The 22,033-nt window shown below is 45.9% G+C and overlaps 2 protein-coding genes across 2 annotated transcripts in view; one reads left to right on the top strand and one right to left on the bottom strand.

The window, feature by feature from the left end:
- LOC115614836 overlaps nucleotides 1-8,942 on the bottom strand; it is a 38,102-nt gene extending 29,160 nt beyond the window's left edge. The window contains exons 1-2 of the mRNA XM_030502223.1: nucleotides 8,930-8,942; nucleotides 866-1,025 (exon numbers count right to left, since the gene is read on the bottom strand). Of these exons, the coding sequence (XP_030358083.1) occupies nucleotides 866-1,025; nucleotides 8,930-8,942 (173 nt within the window). The remainder of the gene's footprint in view (nucleotides 1-865; nucleotides 1,026-8,929) is intronic.
- On the top strand, nucleotides 8,941-15,235 carry LOC115614837 (2-epi-5-epi-valiolone synthase-like). Its single transcript, XM_030502224.1, has 5 exons — nucleotides 8,941-9,095; nucleotides 11,205-11,838; nucleotides 13,361-13,594; nucleotides 14,207-14,459; nucleotides 15,135-15,235. Exons 1-5 carry the CDS (start codon nucleotides 8,941-8,943, stop codon nucleotides 15,233-15,235), a joined length of 1,377 nt encoding a protein of 458 aa, XP_030358084.1.
- Nucleotides 15,236-22,033: the final 6,798 nt, after the last annotated feature.

Here is a 22,033-nt window from a genome sequence, read left to right on the forward strand (position 1 = left end):
ATAATCCAAGACTTAAGAGTAGAACATTTCATATAACCTCTTTTCTGCCCCTCACAAATGCTTTAACAACTTTAATAAGATAATGTATAGCTATTATCGTACAGCAAGCGTAAGTCAAACAACTATCAGCTATTATTTCAGCAACAGAACGAACGCTCAGTGTTCCCGTAATCCACAGCCTGGAACAGTTTACACATTGTCAATTCTAGACAGAACTGGCTTTTTCTACATATCAAAATGTACACTGATAAATGGGAATTGTTCAGCAGACCCCACATGGCTGGGTAATATACTGTAGCTCAAGAAAAGAATAATGAGGGTATCAGCTGGACTTCTGAATTAATGATACCTTAAATTAGTTTAATTAATTAGTTTAGTTACTAGAGTCATTTAGTTAGCAGATTAATTAATGTTTGTTGAGTGCTTGCAGATAAAAGCTGCATATAAAGGCTGTTATTACAGGGTGGATTCAGAGGTGTGGGTTTTCTTCACCCTTTATTTATCCCAGCACCAGTTTGATCCAGGGGCGTGTTCTTTGAGCTTGTCAGAGGGCACTGTGTGGAGGTTGGATTGCTGGTATTTTACAGGACATGGTCCAACACAGACATTTCCACAGTCAATAGTCAGTTTGTACAATATCATCCAAAACTGAGAGTCAGGACTTTTTGTTCTCATCTCCTCTCCCGGAGGCCATAGGAGCATACAGACACACATGTGTCTGTGCACACTTTGCTATTTGGGTGCCATTAACCCTCATTCTCCTTCCTTCCACTGAGCCCCACTTCATATTTTGAACAGAAGATCTAAGAACATATTCATACAATCACAGGAAAAAGTGCACAAGATTACAAAGGAGCATCTGTACCTCTTTGAAGTTGCCATTGCATCCAGGTAGGGGTCTAATCCAAGAGCAACATTGAGAGCTTTTTGTAAGTAATTCTTGAGCTGCTCAGGAACACGAGAGTCATTGAGGGCTATTTCTTTGGCTTTGAGAAGGTTCTCAGCAATGAGTCCAGTTGGGGTTTCTGAAATGGAAGATAAAAAGAACAACAATGATTTTGTAGCTGCTCGAATCGGCAAAAGAGGAATTCAGACTGCAAAAAAGGCTTCTTTTTTCATACGAAATACAGGGTTTTGAGGGACTACAAAAACAACCATGGAAACCTTTAAAAAATATATTATACTTCTACTATGAAATAAAAACATATTATACTTCTAATTCATTTTTGTTTCAGGCACTCTCCTTTCTTTCCCTCCCAGCTGATTATTTTCTGAAAGGATAAGAATGTTTCATAAACATGACTTTTTACTTTTGAAGTGCTGAGACAAACACTGACCAAACAACTCCATATGAAGCCCACTCCTCTAGGTAACTTTTTCCATGAGGAAAACAGAGAGTTTCTCAAACTTCTCTTGCAAAACCAGACAGATCCTCTCAGGCCAGGACATGCAGGCGCAGGGTCTGGCTTTGTAAAAAGAAGGATCTCCACTATCCACATGCCAACGGGGTGCGCAAGTGCCCCCGAAACTCGTGCACCACACTATTTGTGCCACAGAGGCTGCTGTGCATGGTCTGCAGAGCAACCCATGATGCTCATGCCTAAAATACAACTACACCCATCCTAATGTAGCCGAACTGGAAAACACTCAAATGAGAAATTACTGTGCCAAATCCATGATGGCATAAAATCAAAGACACTCTTCAACTAATGACTTTAAGCAGGTGATGCAGCAAATCACCCTGGCAGGAATGCAATCTCCTAACCCTTCTGCCTTCAACCTGCCACAACAGCTCACAGAGGTGACGCACCATCCTGAACTCTCTGTTTCCCAGGTCTCAAAAAATAATTACATTTGAACCCATCAGCACCAAATGGCAAATCTCCCAACACCTTCTCATAAGCCAGACCCTGCCACAAGCTGTTTATTCAGATAAAGAGAAGGAGTTATGCACAACACAACATGTTAATATTTCAAAGGCTGTGGAAACATCTCCTGGGTCAAGATCACCCTGCCCTGCGGGCAAAGCCAATGCTGCCCACGGCAATGAACTTGCCCTGAGACCCCAGAAAACCCACATGGCAGCAATGCAATGATGGATCTCAGTAAGCTACGGCCCCACAGAACAAAACATGGTTCAGAGCCATGGTTCAGGTCCCACTCTTCAAGTGTGAGAGCACATGATAGGTTATGAAAGCACTGGCGAGAACAAGTTTCAGAGGCACAGGGCAAGTAGGCTGTGAATGTAACTGAGGTGGAGTAGATTGCCCCTGGCAGGATTTTATTCCCCACAATAGAAAAAGAAGACATGCTTCCTCTGGAGGACTGGCCTGGACCAGCTCAGCAGCCGTGGGGGCAAAGCCCTGTCCATGTGGAACTGTTGTTGCTGCAGGCACCATGGCCTCATCCCAGAGTGGGTTTCTGGTGGGGTCCTGGACACTGCAGAAGGCATCCAGTTGCCCCTGGGCCTGCAGGCAGAGCTTTGGTGTAAAATCACTGGGGACATCAGAGTATCACCTCATATAGGCAACTCCCCCATAGCCAACCACTGAGAAAGACTGTAGGAAGGCAAATGGAATGGGAGATACATAAGTGCCTCTGACTTCTCTGTTCTGCATTTCTTTCCTATCTACTTAACACACCACCTTGGATATATTCCCCAAACACTGGGTTTTATGGTGTTTTAATCCAGCCTTGATGGTGGACTGAAGTCAAGTGGTAGCACGACAGGATTTTTTGTCTCCTCTGCCGGAGCATTTTAAGGGATAAATCTGAGATGGATACATTGAGCAACTACATATCCTCAACATAGGACGTGAGAAGACTCCAGTCTCCTCCCTGCAGACATAACCATTTTGGCCGTCTCATTCTACAACCCCCCAGCATGCCAAGATGAATGGAGATACTGCAGATGACCCCATCACCAGAAAAGCACCAGGGCTTCCAGGTGATGGGGAACCACTCCTTCCCCTGGTACCAAGGGGCACCATATGAATAAACTCCTGTCTTTGGGAATGGGGAAAGGTCTAAACCTCCCCAAAGGTCTGTTTCTCAGAAAAGCATTTCTCAGCTTTCTGGAGCTACTAAGATGACAACTCTGTTGGGTTTTGAGACAACTTCACTGGTTTTCATTACCCAGATTACAAAAAATATACGAAAGCAGACAAGAAACATTAAACATGTGCATTTTACATGGGAATTACAGCCTAGACCAGACTTAGAGGTTATCTAAACAGCATCATGCTTGTGGCACCAGCCCAACCTGATGTAGGAGGAAGGCAGATTGAGGCTGGCTAGCGCAGCCCCTGGTTTACATTTCATGCCAATCTCTCACCGTCAGGGGCAGCTTATACCTCTTTCAGTAGTTTTATAATTAATTGCAGGAATAATGTTTATAAATAATGCAGGAATAACCACCCCCTTCCCAGATCATGTCAGTTTGTTGACCTCAGCCCAGCTACTTGTGGTGTGAAGACACATTGTGTGTTTGCATGAGCGAGCATCTCCAGCTCCTGCTGTACAGCTGCAGGATGCTGGAGGTCGAGATCTGCTCGTCCTCCCTGCCAAGTACTTGAGGCTTTTTGTTAATTTAAGGGGAAAAACATGTTTATAATCCATGTCGGATTTTAGTAATCATCATGTTACACTTTTGAATGAGTAACAGACAAGGATCCTCTGGCATGCAAAGGGGGAGGAAAGCAAGATTTACCTCCAGCTGTTTTGTAACCTGTGTTATAACACCAGCATCAAGAAGTGCTACCGGGGGGGAGAGCACGCAGCGCCTGCCAAGAGCAACTCCATCTCTAACATTACACAACCTCTTCAGGAAACGCTGCGCTTCTTGCAGCCTGATGATGCTTTGGGCCAACAGCAGAGGTCAGAATTGCCTTCATTTATGCAAGCACCCGACAAGTCAGGGCAGAGCTGAGGGCTGGCTGCGGGCCGGCCAGGCTGTGCTCAGGGCTCTGAGCGCTAAGGTGAGAGGAAATTTATGTAACTACTATCTTTTTTATGTTCCTGCAGGAAATGGGCTTCATTTTAGTGCACAGTTTTGCACAACCCCAGCAAAACTTCTGGGCTATTTTAGGCAATAAACTAGATTGCCTCGTTGCCTCCCTATGGCTCTAACTATGCGCGGATATCTCTTTCCTTTTCCCATCTAGTTGTGCATTACCTTTTCCATGCATACAAGGGGGAAAAACAATAAAAAAAAATAAAAAAAAAGAAAGAAAAAACCTCAGTAAAACTAAACGAGAGCTCACCCAGGGGAGGAAAATGCTGCTAGGTGCAAAGCAGAGGAGTTCAAGCCCCCGTATGAAAGAGTAGGAGAGGGCTGCTCTAAGCCTCCAGCAGCTTCTCAAAATGAACCACAGTTGCGAGCAGGACGTTTCCCAGCATCTTCCCAGGTAGATGCTGAGAGCAGTCAGCCTGTTTTATGACTAAGCTGAATAACAGACTGCAGCTTCTACTTATTCTGAAATCAGGCACTTCTGGTTCATACTGAAATCGGGAGACAGGATTGCCGGTGGGAGAAAAGTTGTACTGAGGGACATCAGTGTCCCCTGAGCAGTGCAGCACCATGGAGGGACATGCTGCTCCAGAAGTGAAATTAAACTCTGCAGCTTGGGCTTAGATGGAACTTTTTGGGAGCTCAGCTAGGAAGGGGGAGGACACTGTACTCTTTGTAGGGGGCTGCCTAGGAGAAGGCATGGAGGCAAGTACACAGGAAGGCAGTCTGGATCTGGCAAAACCAAAGCAAATATACCATATCGAAACATGCAAAATCAGATCTTTGGTTTCTATTTTTGGGGCTTTTGGTTCCCATTTCATGTTCCAGCCTCTAGATCACCTTGCAGTGAGAGGGAAAGCATCCCTTCCCAGCCAGGGCAGAGCACTGGTCCTGATCCATCCAAACACCATGCTGCCAGACAGCTCTGTGCTCAGGCACCGAGCACTTGGGCAGGAGCTGCTCAGTGCTAAACCAATCTGGTAAAATTGTCCCAAACAGTTCCAGCCATCTCACTCACCAAGGCACCTCAGACATTGACAACAGCCTATCACAACACTCACCACTTTGTTTTAGCCTGCAAATACACCTCAGCTGTTGCATTTTACCAGGCAATCCTGTTTATGGAAACCACAAAACAATGCTCATGCTATTATTTCCTTACCCACCAGAACCCTGCACACAGAATTGCAGCCTCTTAGTAGACCTTCTGCTGCTCCTTGACCAAAACACATTAAACCCAGCTGTGATGTATGCCCACTGTATGGATGGAGCGGTAGCAGGACATGGTTGTAACACATCTGGGGCTGCTCGGTGGCTCCAAACCCACCACCCATGTGCCGTGGCAGGGTCATGCACTGGGGCACAGGCTTGTCATAGCCCAAGTGGGGCCAAAAGCGGTCTGGCAGCATAGCCCAAGCCCAACTGCCTGGCCATTAAACATTGCAGGGCGTCCTGAGCAGAGCCAAAGTGGCTGAGTTGGGGAAGCTGCTGCTCATGGCGGGAGCCAGGGTGCTAAACTCTGCCTGAACTTCAGGGGAAGGCAAGCAAAGCATATGCCGGCTGGTGCACTTTCTATGGGCTCTTTTCTGACTGGAAAAGAAATAGAAAAGCTGGATGCTCCCCAGCACTCCTCTGTTTGCACAGGGGAGGCTCTGGAGTCACTGGCAGACAGCATGCAAAGGAAACCTTTGTTTTCATGCACACTAAAGGACACTGCATGAGGCAGGGGTAAGTGGTACACACTGACAGTGGGATCCAAAGCCCAAGGCAGCCAAGTGGAGTCTTTGACAGCTCCAGTGTGCTTTAGATCAGGCTGCGAGAGAACAAAGTCTCTCTGTTCAGAGCAGCCTGCATTCCCATACTCAGCTGTTGATTTTAGAAAAGGGACAAGAAAGGCAGCAAACATCTTGTGTGTGTGCCACACCAGGCACACAGGGCTACCATCGAAAGCACCAAAGCAAGGTTAAAGCTGCAGAAAAAATAGTTATAAAACAAGCATCCCAATCCATCAGAAATTAGTCACAGTGAGTAAAATTCATCACAGGTACTGAGTGTCCACCTTCTCACCCATTGCTTTCTCCTCAGAGCATCCTCCTCCCTCCACTTCAGGTTCCTGCAGACCCATCTCCCCTCCTCAGCCTCAAACTCCTCTCCCCAGTAAACTCTCCCTCTGCTCCTTTCTGCCAAGCCGCAGAGCCATCTCCACAGGTACTGGGGGACCCAGAACTGCGGCATCACAGTGTCCCCTCCTGTCACACCATCTGTCCTGGAGCTCCCCACCCCACACAGGGAGTTTACCTGCAGGATTATGCATGTTGCTTCTTGTTCCCCGGCCGCAGAGGGTGCTGCTGTGGGTTTGCTGTCCCTGCAGAGCAGCACGTCCGTGCTCTGTGTCTGTTGAGGGGACGGGCTTCACCCACAATCACCTGGGCAGAGGATGCGCAGGAAGGATGGCCCCAGGCTGGGGCTGCACCCACTCCAGCTGCACCCACCTGCCCCCACCCAGAGCACAGAAGCAGGTGAGATTCAACCCCACCTCACATGAAAAGAGAAAAGTAAAGACTCTCAGTACCTTCTCTTTACATAAAAGCAATGCTCACATCCTGACCCCAGGAAGCTGCTGGTTCCCAAGGAGGTAATCAGCAGTTTCATAACCTGGTTACATAGCACAGACATGTGTCCCAGCTAAAGCATCAGGTATGAGGCCAAAAAAGTCCCAGGACTTCGAACCCCAGATTACCTACAAGTCGTCCATAGCTATGAGATCATCATTGCCCTGCACAGCCCCTGCTCTGGGTTCAGCTCGGAGGCCAGGTCTCTGCATGGGCAGGGGGAGGTTGTGTCACACGTGTACCAGTTGACCTGCACCCCCAGAAAGGGTCTCCGGAATGCACTGGCTGGAGGAGGCATCAGGAGGAACCAGTGGGAACATTCAAGGTATCCAAAAGCCTAAGCTGGCCTGCAGCAGAGTTGGAGCAGAAAAGGCTGGTGAGGAATTAAAGCAAAGTAATTAAAGAGCATGTGATGGACCTGAGGTCAGCCAGCTGTCTGCTCTTCATCCAGATGAAACGCAAACTGAAGCTAATGAAGAAACACGGACTACCCCATAACCAGAGCAGCATCTTTCACCTCTGGGGTGTATCACCCTGTGCTTCTTCAGTCAAGGACCAACTCAACGTACCTGCAAAGCATGCCGAGATTCCAGGGCTGGGCAGAGGAGGTGAACAAGTTGTGGGGAGCAGGTCTTTGCTTCAAGGCTCTTGGCATCCCTTCTGCAGGACCAATGGTACAAGGACATGGCAGGCCTTGGCCACGGCAAGAAGCTGGACATTGGAAAGTCACTTTGTCAGCTTCTAGAATGAAACTGAAGACATTTGAATGCCCCCAGAATAGAACATGAAAGTATAAACAGAAAATAAGTAAACACACAGTACAAGAGAGTGAAAGAAAAGCAAATAAAATAAGTCCCAAAGCTCAGTGGATTGCTATTAATCAAAACAAACAAGGCAAAGAGGACAGACCTCCTTGCATGCATAAGATTATTCCATCTTACGAGCTAGTAAACAAACTGCATTAGACCTGTAGTGCCAGCAGAAAGCAATCCAAATTGTGTTTGGATTAGGAGTTAAAATTTCAGACTAGAATTTGATAAACTGGCTAAGAGCTTTAGTATGCCATCTAATCCACCCTCCACTAGCTTTGGAGGTGACTTTGGGCAAGTTGTTTCTCTTCCAGTGACTCTATTTTCCTCTTCTGTAAAATGGAGATAACAATCTGCCCTTTTTGCAACCAAGGGACGAAGCTAGCAGTGAGAGCTAGATGTTACGAATTATTATCCTTCCTGAAGCAGGGCTACATTGCTTTGAAGTTTACAGTTTTAGCTCTTTCCCAAAATAATTCTGAGATACATGTAGGTTCCTAAGTGAATTTGGCTGTAGTTACATCTTCCATGCAATGAAATGGTCTTGTCCGATGGGCTCTTGAAGAATCTTTTTTTCCAGTCTCTCCTTTTATGCCTAGTTTTGGTTTTCTTGATCTTTGTTTCTGGACAGCTTTTAGAAACATGGCCAAGAAGATGGTGAAGACAGGTTTGTATGTTCAGGCACTGCTGCTGAAAACAAAGGAAGATCTCCCCTGTGCTCAGCACACAGAGCTGGATGCCAGGTGTGGCAAGCTGAGCCTAGGGCCCTCTGAAAGCCTCAGCTGGAAGATGAACTGTGCATCCCTTGGTCACCCCACCACACCATTGCTCCCTAGAGAAGGGGAATTCATTCCTCTGGCTGAGTCCACCCCACAGGATCAAGGTGCCTTTGGGGCAGGGAGATGAGGTCTCAAAACTCAGCTCATCCCCCAAAGAGCCCTTCTGGAGATAAACTCTCTCTGATTAATTTTTTTTAATCATAAAACCTAAAAACAACATCAAAAAAAGAAAAAAGTAGTTCCTCAATGCAAGAGAATGCCAGGAATGTGAGCTTAAAAGAGGTTTAACCAGCTGGTATCGACCCTGGCCCTATGCTCCTGCTCCTCTTTCACCCCATAAGAGAGGGTTAGAGCCACAGCCAGATCAGAGGCTCCACACAGCAAAGTGGAGAACGTTGTGGCGAATCACACAAATTGCCTTTCATAACTTTAAATTTGCTGTAGGGCATCATGTTGGAAGCTAATGTATGCGCTCTATTGTACTTCTTACGCATTATAAAACCAGCCGATTATACAACCCCATCCTGGTACCTGCACGTGTCTTCAAAAGCTCCTGCCATCCCTAACATGCATCCCGCGTTAGATAAGCTTAGTTTTGCAATTAGTTTCCCCTGCAGAGACAAGACCTCCCCTTCCAACACCTGGTCACCTGCAACCTTTAAAAGGCACCTCAAAGCCACCCACCAAGTTACAGGAGATCTCTTGACAGGGAGATCTTACCTTCTGGAAGCATGCTGGTGTCCAATGGCATGCCAGCCATTGTGCTGCAGGAGCCTCGGCAGACAGACTTCCAACTGGTGCGAGTCAAGAGCACGTGGTGCCGTATCAAGAAAGGAGAAGCCCTTTCTGGCTGCAAGGACAAGATAACTCTCTCCGAAGCAAAAATGTAAGTATAGGAGCCCACGTTGCTTATGGGCAACTGCTCTGCCTAGCCAAAGTGTGTGGTCTCTCCCTGGTGGGATGCATCTCAGACTGAAGAACCGTAAACCCATTACATGTAAAACCATGTGAGAGTGGGCTTCAAAATGCAACATGGCAGCACAGGTATTTGCTGTTATTCTTGGCATGACTTCACCAAGTTACGGAGGGACTTATATCAACAGCCTCAACTTTTGTAGATGAGAAGTTTACTTTAAACATCTGGAAAGCTGAGGCAGGGATTTCTGAATGCTGCACTTGGGCTCTTCCCCCCTCCGTATGTACATGAAATCTTTGTGTGTAAATGCTCATGCAGAGGCATAGAGAGAGATGCATTTATAGAGATGGCTGCAGACAAATTAAATGCCTAGATGGGAAAAATAAACACAGTAGGTAACTGACAGGAGCAAACCCCATAACACATCTCTCAAAGTCACCTAATGCTGCTTCAGACAGAGGAGAGAGACAAATTTCCCCCAGAGATACATACAGCTCTTTGCTGATATTATTTCTTTCCACTTAATTATCCTTTAATTACAGGACATTCCTTGTCATGAACACATGGAGCCCCGTTTGTGATGCAAGTCTTGCTTAATTCAGCTACGTTTTTCATGTCAGAAGTTTTCTAGCATTTTTCCTACTCAGCTTTTCATGTCACAAGTCTAACCCTTTGCTCAGTCAGGTTGTAGGGATCTTCACCAGCACTGGCAATGGGCTGTGGCTGCACACAAGCATTGCTCAGACAGAGCTGCAGCAGACAGAATAAGATCTCAGAAGACCCAAAGGCAATCTGCTTGACCTCAGCCAATAGCAGGATGTGCCTAGGGCCACAGCACACCCAAAAAATCCTCAGCTGACATATGCTCCAACAAGGGTATGTTCAGCCCCAGGCTCATTACTTTTCTTATACAGCAGAGAGGTTGCAACGGGTGCTAGCTGTGCCATGTGGCACCCAAAGCTCATTCCACCAACTAACATTTAAAACCATCCTGTCTCTTAGAAGGGTCACATGCCAGAGATGGGTGCATATGCAGTTAAAGTACTGCCATAAGGTGTATATTTGGTGCATTAAAATGTACATGATGATGCTTTTTCTAATACTGCATTTTAAAAGCCCAGAAGAAGTTTTCTGGAAGGTATAAATCCTCACTGTTTTTCTTTAACACTTTGAAGTTTGACTTAGAGGCAATTTGGTAAAGAAAGCAGAGAAGCATCTATTTAGACCTGTAAGAGAAATTTCAGTCATGTGGAAAGAAATCAGGCATGTAGGGAAATCTGATTATCCAACGAGCCATCTGCTCATTCAAAACATGAAACAAAGGTTCACAGAAACTTTCAGGTTTTACCCAACTGCAGCTCTAAATGAGATCTTACATAAAATAGATTCTGCAGTTTCCTTCTCTTTTTTTTGTTTCCCTTTCTTGATTCCAAACAAACTAAAACAGCTATTTGTTTTCCCGCTTGCTCCCCCTGCCCCACAGAAGTAATAAGTGAGTCATAGGGCTGTGTCATTCACTGTTTTAAGATACTACGTGCTGGCTTTGTAGGCTTTTGTCTATCCTCTAAAACTCCAGTATGGAAATCTTTCCCAACCCTCAAATCACTATTTTCCCTATTTAGGAGAAATTTCTATCATACCTCTGTCAAGGTAAAGAAATCCACTGTTTCAACTGGAGCATTGCAGAAGCACTATTTGGTATGGAGGTGTGTGGCTGTGTGTAGATAGACAGGAATAAATCAACTCTTATCACCCAGATATACTGGGCAGAGGATGTTTCCTCCACTAATTTTGGCAATCTTTTCCCTACTCTCTTTTTGGAAGCCAAAATGATTGGTCTGGGGTTTTCTGCTGGGGTTTTCAACTCCCAGCATGAATAACATGCTCCAGCCCTATCTTACCATTGAGCCCTGACACCTAGGAGAGCCATCCCACTCTCACAGCCCCACATTTTTGCACTGCACGGGCAGGAGACTCCACATTCCCCACCTCCCGGCTACATCCTTAAACTAGTTCAGACATGCAAAGTACAAAAGAGGAACATAGTGAATTTAAGCCATGTTTTCTGACCCTTGCCAGAGGTGAATGCATCTCCGAAGGTGGGATTTCCTGGACAATTGAAGCTCCCATCTATTTTTGCTACAAAGTGGTAGAAACATACAATATTCTGGATCCTGCTAACACTACTCTGCTCTGGGGTCACATTACTGACCGCCAGCAACTAGAGCTAGCCACTAGTGGCAATAAGAAGCTGAGGCGCTTTATTGTCATAGATGAAGTCGTTGACAAACTTTATGGCTCCAAAGTCAGAGAATACTTTGAAGAGAACGATGTTCAGCACAAAATCCTTGCCCTGCCTACCACTGAGGAAACAAAATCCATGGACCTGGTCTTGAACATCTTGCAAGAAGTCCAGAACTTCAGCATTGACAGGCGAACCGAGCCCATCATCGCCATTGGAGGAGGCGTCTGCCTGGACATCGTAGGACTAGCCGCATCGCTCTATAGAAGACGTACTCCATACATTCGGGTCCCAACCACTCTCCTCTCATATGTTGATGCCAGTGTGGGGGCAAAGACCGGGGTGAATTTTCTGCAGTGTAAGAACAAGCTCGGGGGCTACACACCCCCTGTAGCCAGTTTCTTGGATAGATCCTTCATCCAGAGCATTCCTCGGCGACACATCTCCAACGGCCTTGGTGAAATTTTAAAGGTATGAACTTTTGCAACTGCAGTTTTCCAAAGCTGAAATTATAGAATGATAGAATAGTTTGGGTTGGAAGGGATCATTAAAGGTCATCTAGTCCAACCCGCCTGCAATAGCCAGGGACATCTTCAACCAGATCAGGTTGCTCATAGCCCCGTCCAAGCTGATGTTGGATATTTCCAGGGACGGGTCATCTACCACTTCTCTGGGCAACTGTTCCAGTGTTTCACTATGCTCATCACAAAAAAAGTCTTCCTTATGTCTAGTCTGAATCTGCCCTCTTTTAGTTTAAACCATTATCCGTTGTCCTATCACAACAGGACCTGCTAAAAAATCTGTTCCCATCTTTCTTATAAATTCATTTTAAGTATCAAAAAGCCGCAACACTGGTAAAATGTCCATCGGCATCCATGGCATTGTATAAACCACTTTAGGGAAGCGAAAATGGGCCATCAAGGCTGCATGGGGACTTGTAAACTCTCATTGAGCATACATATATTTTTACAGCTACTAAACTTCCCTTACATACAGTGCCTGGTACTAACCCTACAGAGTAAACCCCCTATGTCAAGGCCAGACACAGACACAGCACAACCAGGGAAAGAAGCATCTTCCCATTGAGGCTGACCTGTAGCACTCAAATGAACTGCTGGCAGAGAATCTGAGGCTCATTATTCTGGGGATTAATAATAATCTGCCAGATCATTTGCAACTACCTCGCTGAGTATGTCGAGTGTGGTCAATCCATCTACCATGAGACAAATTCTGCTTGTAAAATTACCTGGAAAGTGCACAGTAAATGGTTTTATGCCTGAAGAGCTTTAAAAACTTTTGATAAAGCAGAGTTCAGGCTATTAAAGTGTATTAGAGATGAGTTCATCACTAGCGTTTTTCAGTGCTTGCACAGTGGGAACTCCCCAGGATATCTGGAGGTTTCTGGCAGTCACTGGGAAAGCCATAGGTCACCATTCTCCACTATAAGACAGGGCTAATGCCCGAGTCAGAGGATGGAAAAATTACATACTCGTAACAACAAAAGTGCTTCTGAACCCTCAGATTCTCTATATTGCAATGCTTTCTCACCTTCCCTTGCCCAAAGAGCAATCCCAAGTGTTCCAGTCATCTCTGCCGTTATACCAGAGCCCCACTGGTCATTTCCACACCACCTATTGTGCACATCTTCACTTACTATAGCTGACAAGATGTGTAACATCACCAGGTCACATTCCCTGGAGACCTGTTGAATATTAACCAAACATACACTTGCTAACCAGGAACTGTGTCTATAGAAATACTTTTTCAGGTTGCAGAGGCAGAAATGGCCCATGTACCAAGTGTTCAGGTACTGGAGGGTTGGAAGTAGATGATTTTTAAGGTCCCTTCCAACCCAAACCGTTCTGTGATTTCTTTGCTAGTCTATAACATGATATTATAGTTCAGTCTATTGAAACACTTGGATTTTCAACAGTACATACAAGGATCACATAATTATCTTTTAACTATCTATCTCTTCTGGTTTTTGTCCTAGATGGCACTCATGAAACACGAAGGGCTGTTTGACCTGCTCAAGAGCCATGGAAAATACCTGCTGGACACCAAGTTCCAGTCCTGCAGTGGCTGTGCCAACCACAGGGATGCTGCACTGCAGACTACTAGGATTGCCATTGAAACCATGTTGGAAGAGCTGGCTCCCAACCTCTGGGAGGATGACCTGGACAGACTGGTTGATTTTGGTCACCTTATAAGCCCAGAGCTGGAAATGGTGAGTGATGGACTTCATAATGCAACATCTATTGAACAAAAAATTATAAAGAAGGGAAAAAAAAGTTTTCAATCAGCAGCATGAAAACTTGTGCAAAAGGAGCTGAGCTAAACTCCAGATTTGTACATGCTACCTCAGACCACCCAATGCACCCAGTCTGGTCCTGTTGGATAAAGAGACCCCTGCCCCTGCCTCATTTCCCCCACACTTCCACCTATGTTTCCTATTCAGACTACAGGCCACTTATTGCTTCTCACCAGGCACTTACCAAAGCCCAAAGACAACCAGAAATTGCCACTGAGGAGTGAGAACTAGACCTTAGGCAAGATTCAGAGCTCTTCCCTCCATCCCATGGTGCTCTTCATCAGCGATTTGAATGGGAGGAAGATTAGACCCTGCATCCTATGGGAGATTTTACATGTAATTAATCACATGTAAAACATCATCCTCTGCAGCTCATAAATAACAAGACTCTAACATTCAGCAAACCTATACTTATACTGCTGCGAGTTGAATGTCAATTTTCAGAGTACTTTTAGAAAAGCAAAACCCTACTTATTTACTGTTTGCCAACCCAAACCTTTCCTCCCACATGCCTTTGCTCCATTCCAGAGGGTTTTGCCAGCGCTGATGCACGGAGAAGCTGTGAACATCGACATGGCATTCATGACGTACGTTGCCCACACACGGGGGCTCATCACCACTGAGGAGAAGGAGCAGATCATCCGATGCATGAGGGGCCTGGAGCTGCCTGTGTGGCACAGGGGCTGCAGCTGGCCCCTCATCCAGACAGCCCTCATGGAGCGCCTGAAACACAGTGGAGGACAGCCCCGGATGCCTCTCCCCACTGGCCTCGGTGTAGCAGGTATTGCAATGAGAGACACCAGGGAGACCCAGGAGTAGGTGCCTGGGGGGCAGTGAGCGTCCCAGCACAGTGGCTTGCTGGAAAACATGCCCTTAGTTCTGCAGTTGTACATTTCTGCTTTTACTCCTTAACATCTCAATTCACCCACTGAAAGACAGGATCATTCTCTTGTGTGTAAACACTCAGTTAAGGACTGAGTGTAATTAATTGCAGTATGATTGACCAAGTCACTTTGCAAAGGTGTTTGCAAATTGACAGTCTAAACGCAGTGCTCTGGCAGACAAACCAACAATATCATAAGGGAAAACCAATTCCTTTGTAATACTTGAAAACAGTTGTTAAATAATCCTTGGCAAAAGGAATTAAATGTATTACTGTGCCTAGAAATAATACTTGAAAACTAACTGGTATCCATTCAATAGCTGGGATTAAAGGCTCATAAGATTCAAAAACCAAAACACCCAACCCCTGACATAGAAGCAATGCATGGGACCAGGCTGTGATCTCTTGCATCAGTATCCATCCATTCTATTTCCATGAAGCTCAGTCTCTACACCCTTACCAGAACACAGACTTTCACAAACTGGAGGAGCTAGTCTCTCCCATAGCAAGTTAGCACACGCAAGCAGGAAAAGCTTCCCTAATGTGTAGTTAACTACAAGTCTTATTTTACAGAGATATTCAATGACACTAGTGAAGAGACCCTGGAAAGAGCATACAAGCTGTGGGTCAGGGACTGCAAGACGGAGACGGAAGAAAAAACAGCTGCTCTCTGAGATCTGTGAGCCTGAGCTGGTGGTTCTGCCCCACAAGTGGAGTTGTTCACATCATAAGTTAGTGGGCAGGATTACACCCCAGAGCTGCACGGAACAAGAAGAATATTGGTATTATCTGATCTGATTTACCTCTTTCAATTGCTCTACTTCAAATGGAATTCATTAGTGCTCAAGAAGTGGTGGCTCAGAAGTGAAACCACCAAGTGCCCATAGTGTAGTTCATAGCAAACTGTCTCCTTTGAGGTAGTGAGCAGTATTTATTCATTCACCTGATTACCCCATCCTGGGGTCTACTATGGCCTTGCCCAGTGCTGTCCCATCACTGCTTGTTGTTGGACCCCTGAAGCCAGGAGGTGTATGTGGCTCATAGAGCATGTAAAAGAAGTGGGGCATCTCCATGGCACCATGAAAAACCTCCATGCTATAGAAAATATTTAGAGTGAGTTATCTCCTTCACTGGTTTTGGTATTCTGAGTTGTTCTTGTTTTCTCAGCTCAAACTAGCTAAAAAAGTAACACAGCTGCCAGCCATTGCTCCTGGTGTAAGGGAATGACACACTTGGATTACGGGCACTGTCACACAGCCACAGATCAGCAGATACCACCTCTGTTGAAGGACAAAGGGATCTGTGTCTTGACAGCATGGCAGTCCCATGTCTTGGGACTCTTAAGATACTGAGGACATGCTAGCAAGACTCATCTTGCTGCCAAAATGTATAGCGGTGGTTTTACTGCACAACCCCTGCAACTGATGTGACAAATAGAGTACGATTTGCATTAGTGTTGCCTGTGAACAAAGCTGAGCTCCAGGCTATTCCATGGAACCTCCTGGGCATCCCTATGGAGCGTCTGCCATGGGTATCCTCATACCTGGCTGGGGCTCCTTCCCTATCGCGGTGCTTTCCAAGTAGATAAGGTGAACTGCAGAAAACCAAGAGAAAACAGGGGACTCCAAGTGAATTCATCATCTTCAAGCAACCTCAGCGCCACATCTCAGGGTCCTGACAGACTCACTGCAGATTGTACATCAGATGCTAGCTGAAAAATGTAAAGGCAATGTCATTCCTCTCCCTGGAGGTTGAATCAAAGGAATTAATCAACAAACAACGTTTGAATTATTTACAACATTATTTTTTTCCCCTTATGTCATACCTGTTTGTGCTGCTGTGCTGGCTTCTGCTTTGCTGAAGTAATAAAAGCTACTAAAACTGGAAATCTTTTAAAATAAGGATTCCATTGCTGTACTCAGTGTGTGCCTATGGACATTTGCACAAGCTCGAGACACAGACACTGGAGAGGTGAGGAATAGAATTGACATAATAAATCCCTTTTCCTCTTCAGCCTGGAGAAGACGTGCCTAAAAATACACAAAAATACTTCCGCATCCCTTCTTCAGAGCTATGCATTGCTCTAGCTTCAGGATGGGCTTTCACAGAGAGGGTACCACCTTACCAAGCAGAGTTTGCATACTGCCCTTGCAGCAAACAGTGTAAGAGCACATCCTCAGAGCCACATGCTCCCATAGAAATAATCCCTTAACGCCCTGAGTTAAGCAAGCCAGTGGCTGAGGATATAAATGAAATTCTGTCCTCTTTTCACACCATTAAACATAGGTTCATTCAGATGGTTCCAGACAGCTGCCAGCAGGAGGGGAAAGCGTCGCTGCCGCTCACAAGGAAGCCGTCTGCGCTGTCAGCCTTTCACTAGAACAGAAAGGGGCAGTGCAACAGGAGGCCAGATGAGGACCTGAACTTTTTAGGATCATGAGGGAGCCTCAATGACAGCAGTGCTGAGGGGCAATGTGCTCCAGGAGTGGAGGTGCATGTAACCTCTGCTTCATCTGGTGCTGGCCACCTCTCAAAGATAACCTGGGACCAGAGACCTGTAGCTCTGGTGCTTCTCTCCTGGAGTTTACAGTGATCACCTGGGTACACTTGTGAGTGGTTTACGTCCTCTCCAGGAGGTGGATGGGCCATTTGCCATATAAGATAATCTAGAAATGAATGAAGCGCAGGAAGTGTTCAAGGCCAGGTTGGACGGGGCTTGGAGCAACTTGGTCTAGTCGAAGGTGTCCTTGCCAGTGGCAGGGCGTTGAAACTAGATGAGCTTTAAGGTCCCTCCCAAACCATTCTATGATTCTATGATTATGAGCTGCCCAACAGTCACTGTCCTTCAGTGCAGCAGTCCTACTCCCACCGATCTACATGGAAGGGACACCAAACATCAACTTGAGTTGCCCATTTTAAATGTCCAGAGAGAGACTGTGGGAATCCCAAAGGCATTTAGCACCCCAGTCCCATGGAAAGCCAAGCAGCAGCTTGGCAGGGTCCAGCCAAACTGAGCCCAGAAGAGTCCCAAATCACACATACACATTAAAAGCCCAACATCTAGGACTGATATGCTCTTGGTGACAGTGACGTGGCTGCAGGTCACCTGCCATTCCCACATGCTGGCTTTGCCTCCATCTTCAGGAGCCAGTGTGTGTATGTGTAACAACACATCAAAGGAGCTGGAGCACAATTAAGACTGAAAAGTGAACACATGATTATTATTTTTTACCCTCCCTTCTGCTGCGGGTGACAGAACACAATCAACCCCTGACGTGCTTGGTTGCTTAGTAGCAGCCAGCCACGTTTTAATTATATACTAAAATATGCTAAAGAACATAAAACGGCTGTGTGACTAATACGTGGATATCAAGAAAGGCATGTGACAGCAGCTAAATTGCTTCAGTGTCTGATAAAGAGTGTCCCTGCCAGGCTTGTCATCGGAAGATCAAGGGAAGGAGGTGGAAAGTATTATTAATAAAACAATGACTTTTTAAAATACACCTCATTGTTTGCAGAGCTTTTTTTTTTTTTTAATGTCTAGCATGAATTTACTTTGTTTCCATTTATTCAGCTTTAATTCCTGCTTTTTCAAATACAACTATTATCATTAGACCTAAAATCTCTGCTTATTTTCTTATTACCTCCAATCTCACATTACTCCAAAGAGAAAAGCAGAAAGCCATACAGGACACTGCTGGGTTCTCCTCAGCACAAGTTCTTCATAGATTTCTTTGCTCAAAATTGCTTTAGTGGTCAGAGAATAAGAAATTATTTTGTTATTTACATGTTCCGAAATAATTTCTTTTGCAACAACCTGCTCTAGGAACTGCTTTTCAGCAGGGAAAAAGAAGAAAAAAAAGAGGAAGATTACGAACTCTGATATTTTTAATAAGATCCCTTTCAATGCAAACCATTCTGTGATTAATAAAGGAGTATCTAAGCAGTTATTATTCACGTCTGGTCAATAGCATTCAGTGTAAAATGAGAAGCAGGCCAGAAGTCTTGAGGACACTAAAAGATTTGACTGAATGCGTTTGAAGTGGCTAAACAAACAGTGCTGAATGTAACAGCAAATGCCCTATTCCTTGTGTGGTGCAACATGTGCTCAACCGTCCCGCGCACGTCTGGCTGGAGCCAGCACCACCAGTACAAATTACACACTGTGTTCAGAGAAACAACTTGTGAATGACAGTGTTAAATCATGGCTTGCCTCAGAGCAAGGTGAGTTCACTGCTTGTGCTGGGATGGAGCTAATGTGGTGCCGCAGGGAATGCCACCGGCCAGTGATGCCGACATCATCACCATGGCAGGCATGACCAGCAAAGGCAGTCTGCCCACATGAAAGCCTCGCAGCAGGAAGGATGCAGCCCCACAAGTGTGCTGTTCACCACTTTTTTAATTGGTGCCTAACTCTGGCTGCTATCAAAGGCAGAAAGGAGGAAAGGCAGCAGGAGCGGGAGCTCTGGAAAGGCACTGCTGAACTGTGGGAGAGCAAGGAAAGTGTTTCAGAGATACCAGAGCCCCTGGCTCTGTGTCCCATCTAGAAACCCCGCTCAGAGCCCAGAGAACATCCCAGGTGCCTGGTACACCCTCACCAGCACCGGCCCTGCTCCCGGAGGATGAGCTCCATGCTCAGATGATGGATTTCACTCTAGAGCCTGGCACTTGCCCTCCTTCCCAAAGGATTGCAGCTGCCCAACCTACCAGTGGCTGTAGCGAGGTGACTGCTGACAGGCTGTGCCCAGCTCCCAAAGCCTCTGACCGAGGGTCCTGCCTGCTGCAGACACATTGGGCATTGAGGATTTCTCCTACAGCTCCTTTGAGACAGCATTCACAATGTGCAACTGTGTACATCAACCCCATGATGATTTCTATAAATACATTAAAAGAGAGATCAATATTTAGAGGTTTTGCATGCCCTGGCTTGTCCTACTCACTTAGCAGCCTTCTCTATGCCTCGCACAACTCTTGGACAGCATTAATGTAGAGACCTGTCACAGGAACCATCATTTCCCTCTATGATCATAGAGCACAAAGGTGCTTCAACCGCAGCAACCCCAGCCCGAGGAAGTGCAGGGATGGGGTAGAAGAGTGACAGCACAAGGGGCCGGGAGCTGCCTTCTCCTCCTTCAGGCATGCGTCTGTCCTTGTTCAGCATTGGCAGAGTTGAATCCTTCTCATTCCTTTGCAACCTAGGTGAGAAAGCTACAACAAGGAAGAATGTGCTGCCTCAGGCCTCGGTGGAGATCAACATGAGCTGCTGTTAAGAGAGTCATTTGCACAAACTTGGTTAAAAATTAAGCAGTTTCAGGGAAGGGCACACTTTGGCTCACAGGCAAAGACAACGGTGATGGTCAGTGCACATGCACTTAACCCGTGAGCCAGCATCCTATAAGTCTTATTGATTTTAGTAAGTCAGGATGGGGTTGTATAATCGTCTGGCTTTATAACGCGTAAGAAGTACAATCGAGTGCATAGATTAACTTCCAACATGATACCCTACAGCAAATTTAAAGTTATGAAAGGCAATCTGTGTGATTCTCCACAACCTCAGGAACCTCCTTTGCTGTGTGGAGCCTCTGATCTGGCTGCGGCTTTAACCCTGCGGCTGTGCAATCCCCATCTCCTTCCTGGCATTGGGAGCTGACGGGCTCCCGAGTGCGCCTCCTTGGAAGGAAAGCACGATGCAGTGAGATGGTGACGCTGTCCTTGGCGTGACAGGGTCCTGCTGTGCCGCCTCACCATTCAGCTGAGCCCTACGGCATCCCACAGCCACAACCCTTCCCAGCAATCCAGACCTCTCCATGTTCTGGCAGCCTTAACACCCACTTTCTTACCCTGCACAGCACTTCCCAGGCTTGTCCAAACAAACTAAAAGGCTTCTGAGCAAACCTGCTGCCACCTCTGCTGACACAAACTGAGCAACTGCTTACAGCCACTACCCCCATATGATGGGTTTTCTTCCTGCTCCTCCTGGGTTTTCCAACCCAGCCAAAACCTGGGGCTGCTCCCAACAGCAAGAAATTCACTCTGAAAAGGCAGCGTAGCACAACTGACCACCAACAGAAAAGCCAATATACATCTAAAAACTCAAATTAGAAATTATATCCTAGGCTGATGATTAATACATTTCCTATTGCAGTACTATGATGCCACATTCTAATACTGTGCTGAATGTCTACAGAAATAGCATTACAAAACCTGGTGGAAACACTCGAGCCTTAACTCAAATGTCTTCTACTAGTAAAGTCAGGTAGTTTCACACAGCATTTTGTCTGTTTGGTTTTTAAATTGAATGATGCAGGACAGTCATTTTTAATTGCAATTTTTTGAATTAAATAGTTTCTACTCCTAACAGGTATCAGATTTTTGAGACACAAATAGGCCAAATTCTAAACTTCTATGGTTGGTATTCAGGGTTTAAAACCCATGAAATAATATACATTAACCACCACCGCTGCTGCAGCAATGTCCACAGAGATGGTGAGGACTCCACGCACAGTAAGCGACAGCCTGTGGAGGCACAAGACCAGGAGGGATGAAAGCAACAGAGAGACAGATAATGAAGACAGGAAGACACAAGAGGTGGTTCCTCACCAGCACAAGCCAGAAGCTGCTCTTCACATGTTGGGTGAGTAGAGGATGAAGAGGAGCAACCCAGGGGTGAGCATAAGGAGGACTGGGGTCTCTCCATGTAGAAGTCAGCAGTGGGGTGCCTTTGCATGAGTGACAGCAGGGCAAAGAGGTGCAGGTACCCCGAGGCCTGACATAGGGCTCTGTCAAGGGGCAATGCAGCTGGAGTGGTTTTGGCAGACACCTCTTTGAGAAGGGCAGGAGACAGAGTAGTCTCTTGTGGTTTAAGCCCAAACTAAGACAGGCAAAAGGGAGGGGAGAGCCCACAGGAGTGCAGAGAGGCAATGACCTTTCACTGTGTTCCTCATGCTGGACCATAAGCTTTAGGTCTACCCACTTTGGTGTGTATTTGCAAAGCCCAAGTGGGACCTGATTCATAGCTCTGTCCGCACCGTGCTACCACCATACAAACACAATTGGACAGCTGTGGTGTAACTGGGGGTCTTGACTGAGAGCAGGTCAGGAACATGGACACATCCACTGCCAGGTCACAAACACAGGAGTGCTGCTGGGACTTCAAATGCATGGAAAAACAAGATTCACTTACACTGAAAACGAGTGGCTTACACAGACGTATGTGAAAAACCAAATGCTTTAATCCATCTATCAAGAACAACAGTTCAAATTATTTCATTGGATACATTAATATTGATCCATAATTTACAGTGCTATGGACCATACACAAATTATTGCTGCAGTCAACAGCAGATGAATATCAACATTACAGTACCAAGCATCATAGCAAGAGGCAGTAATTAATGTCACTTTTTCAAGAAATATAGGTATTTATACTATTATCAACATCAGCTTCCCCCCCAGTGCATTTTATGTCAAAC

The sequence above is a fragment of the Strigops habroptila genome, chromosome 11 (genome assembly GCF_004027225.2).
Source record: "Strigops habroptila isolate Jane chromosome 11, bStrHab1.2.pri, whole genome shotgun sequence".
Taxonomy (NCBI): domain Eukaryota; kingdom Metazoa; phylum Chordata; class Aves; order Psittaciformes; family Psittacidae; genus Strigops; species Strigops habroptila.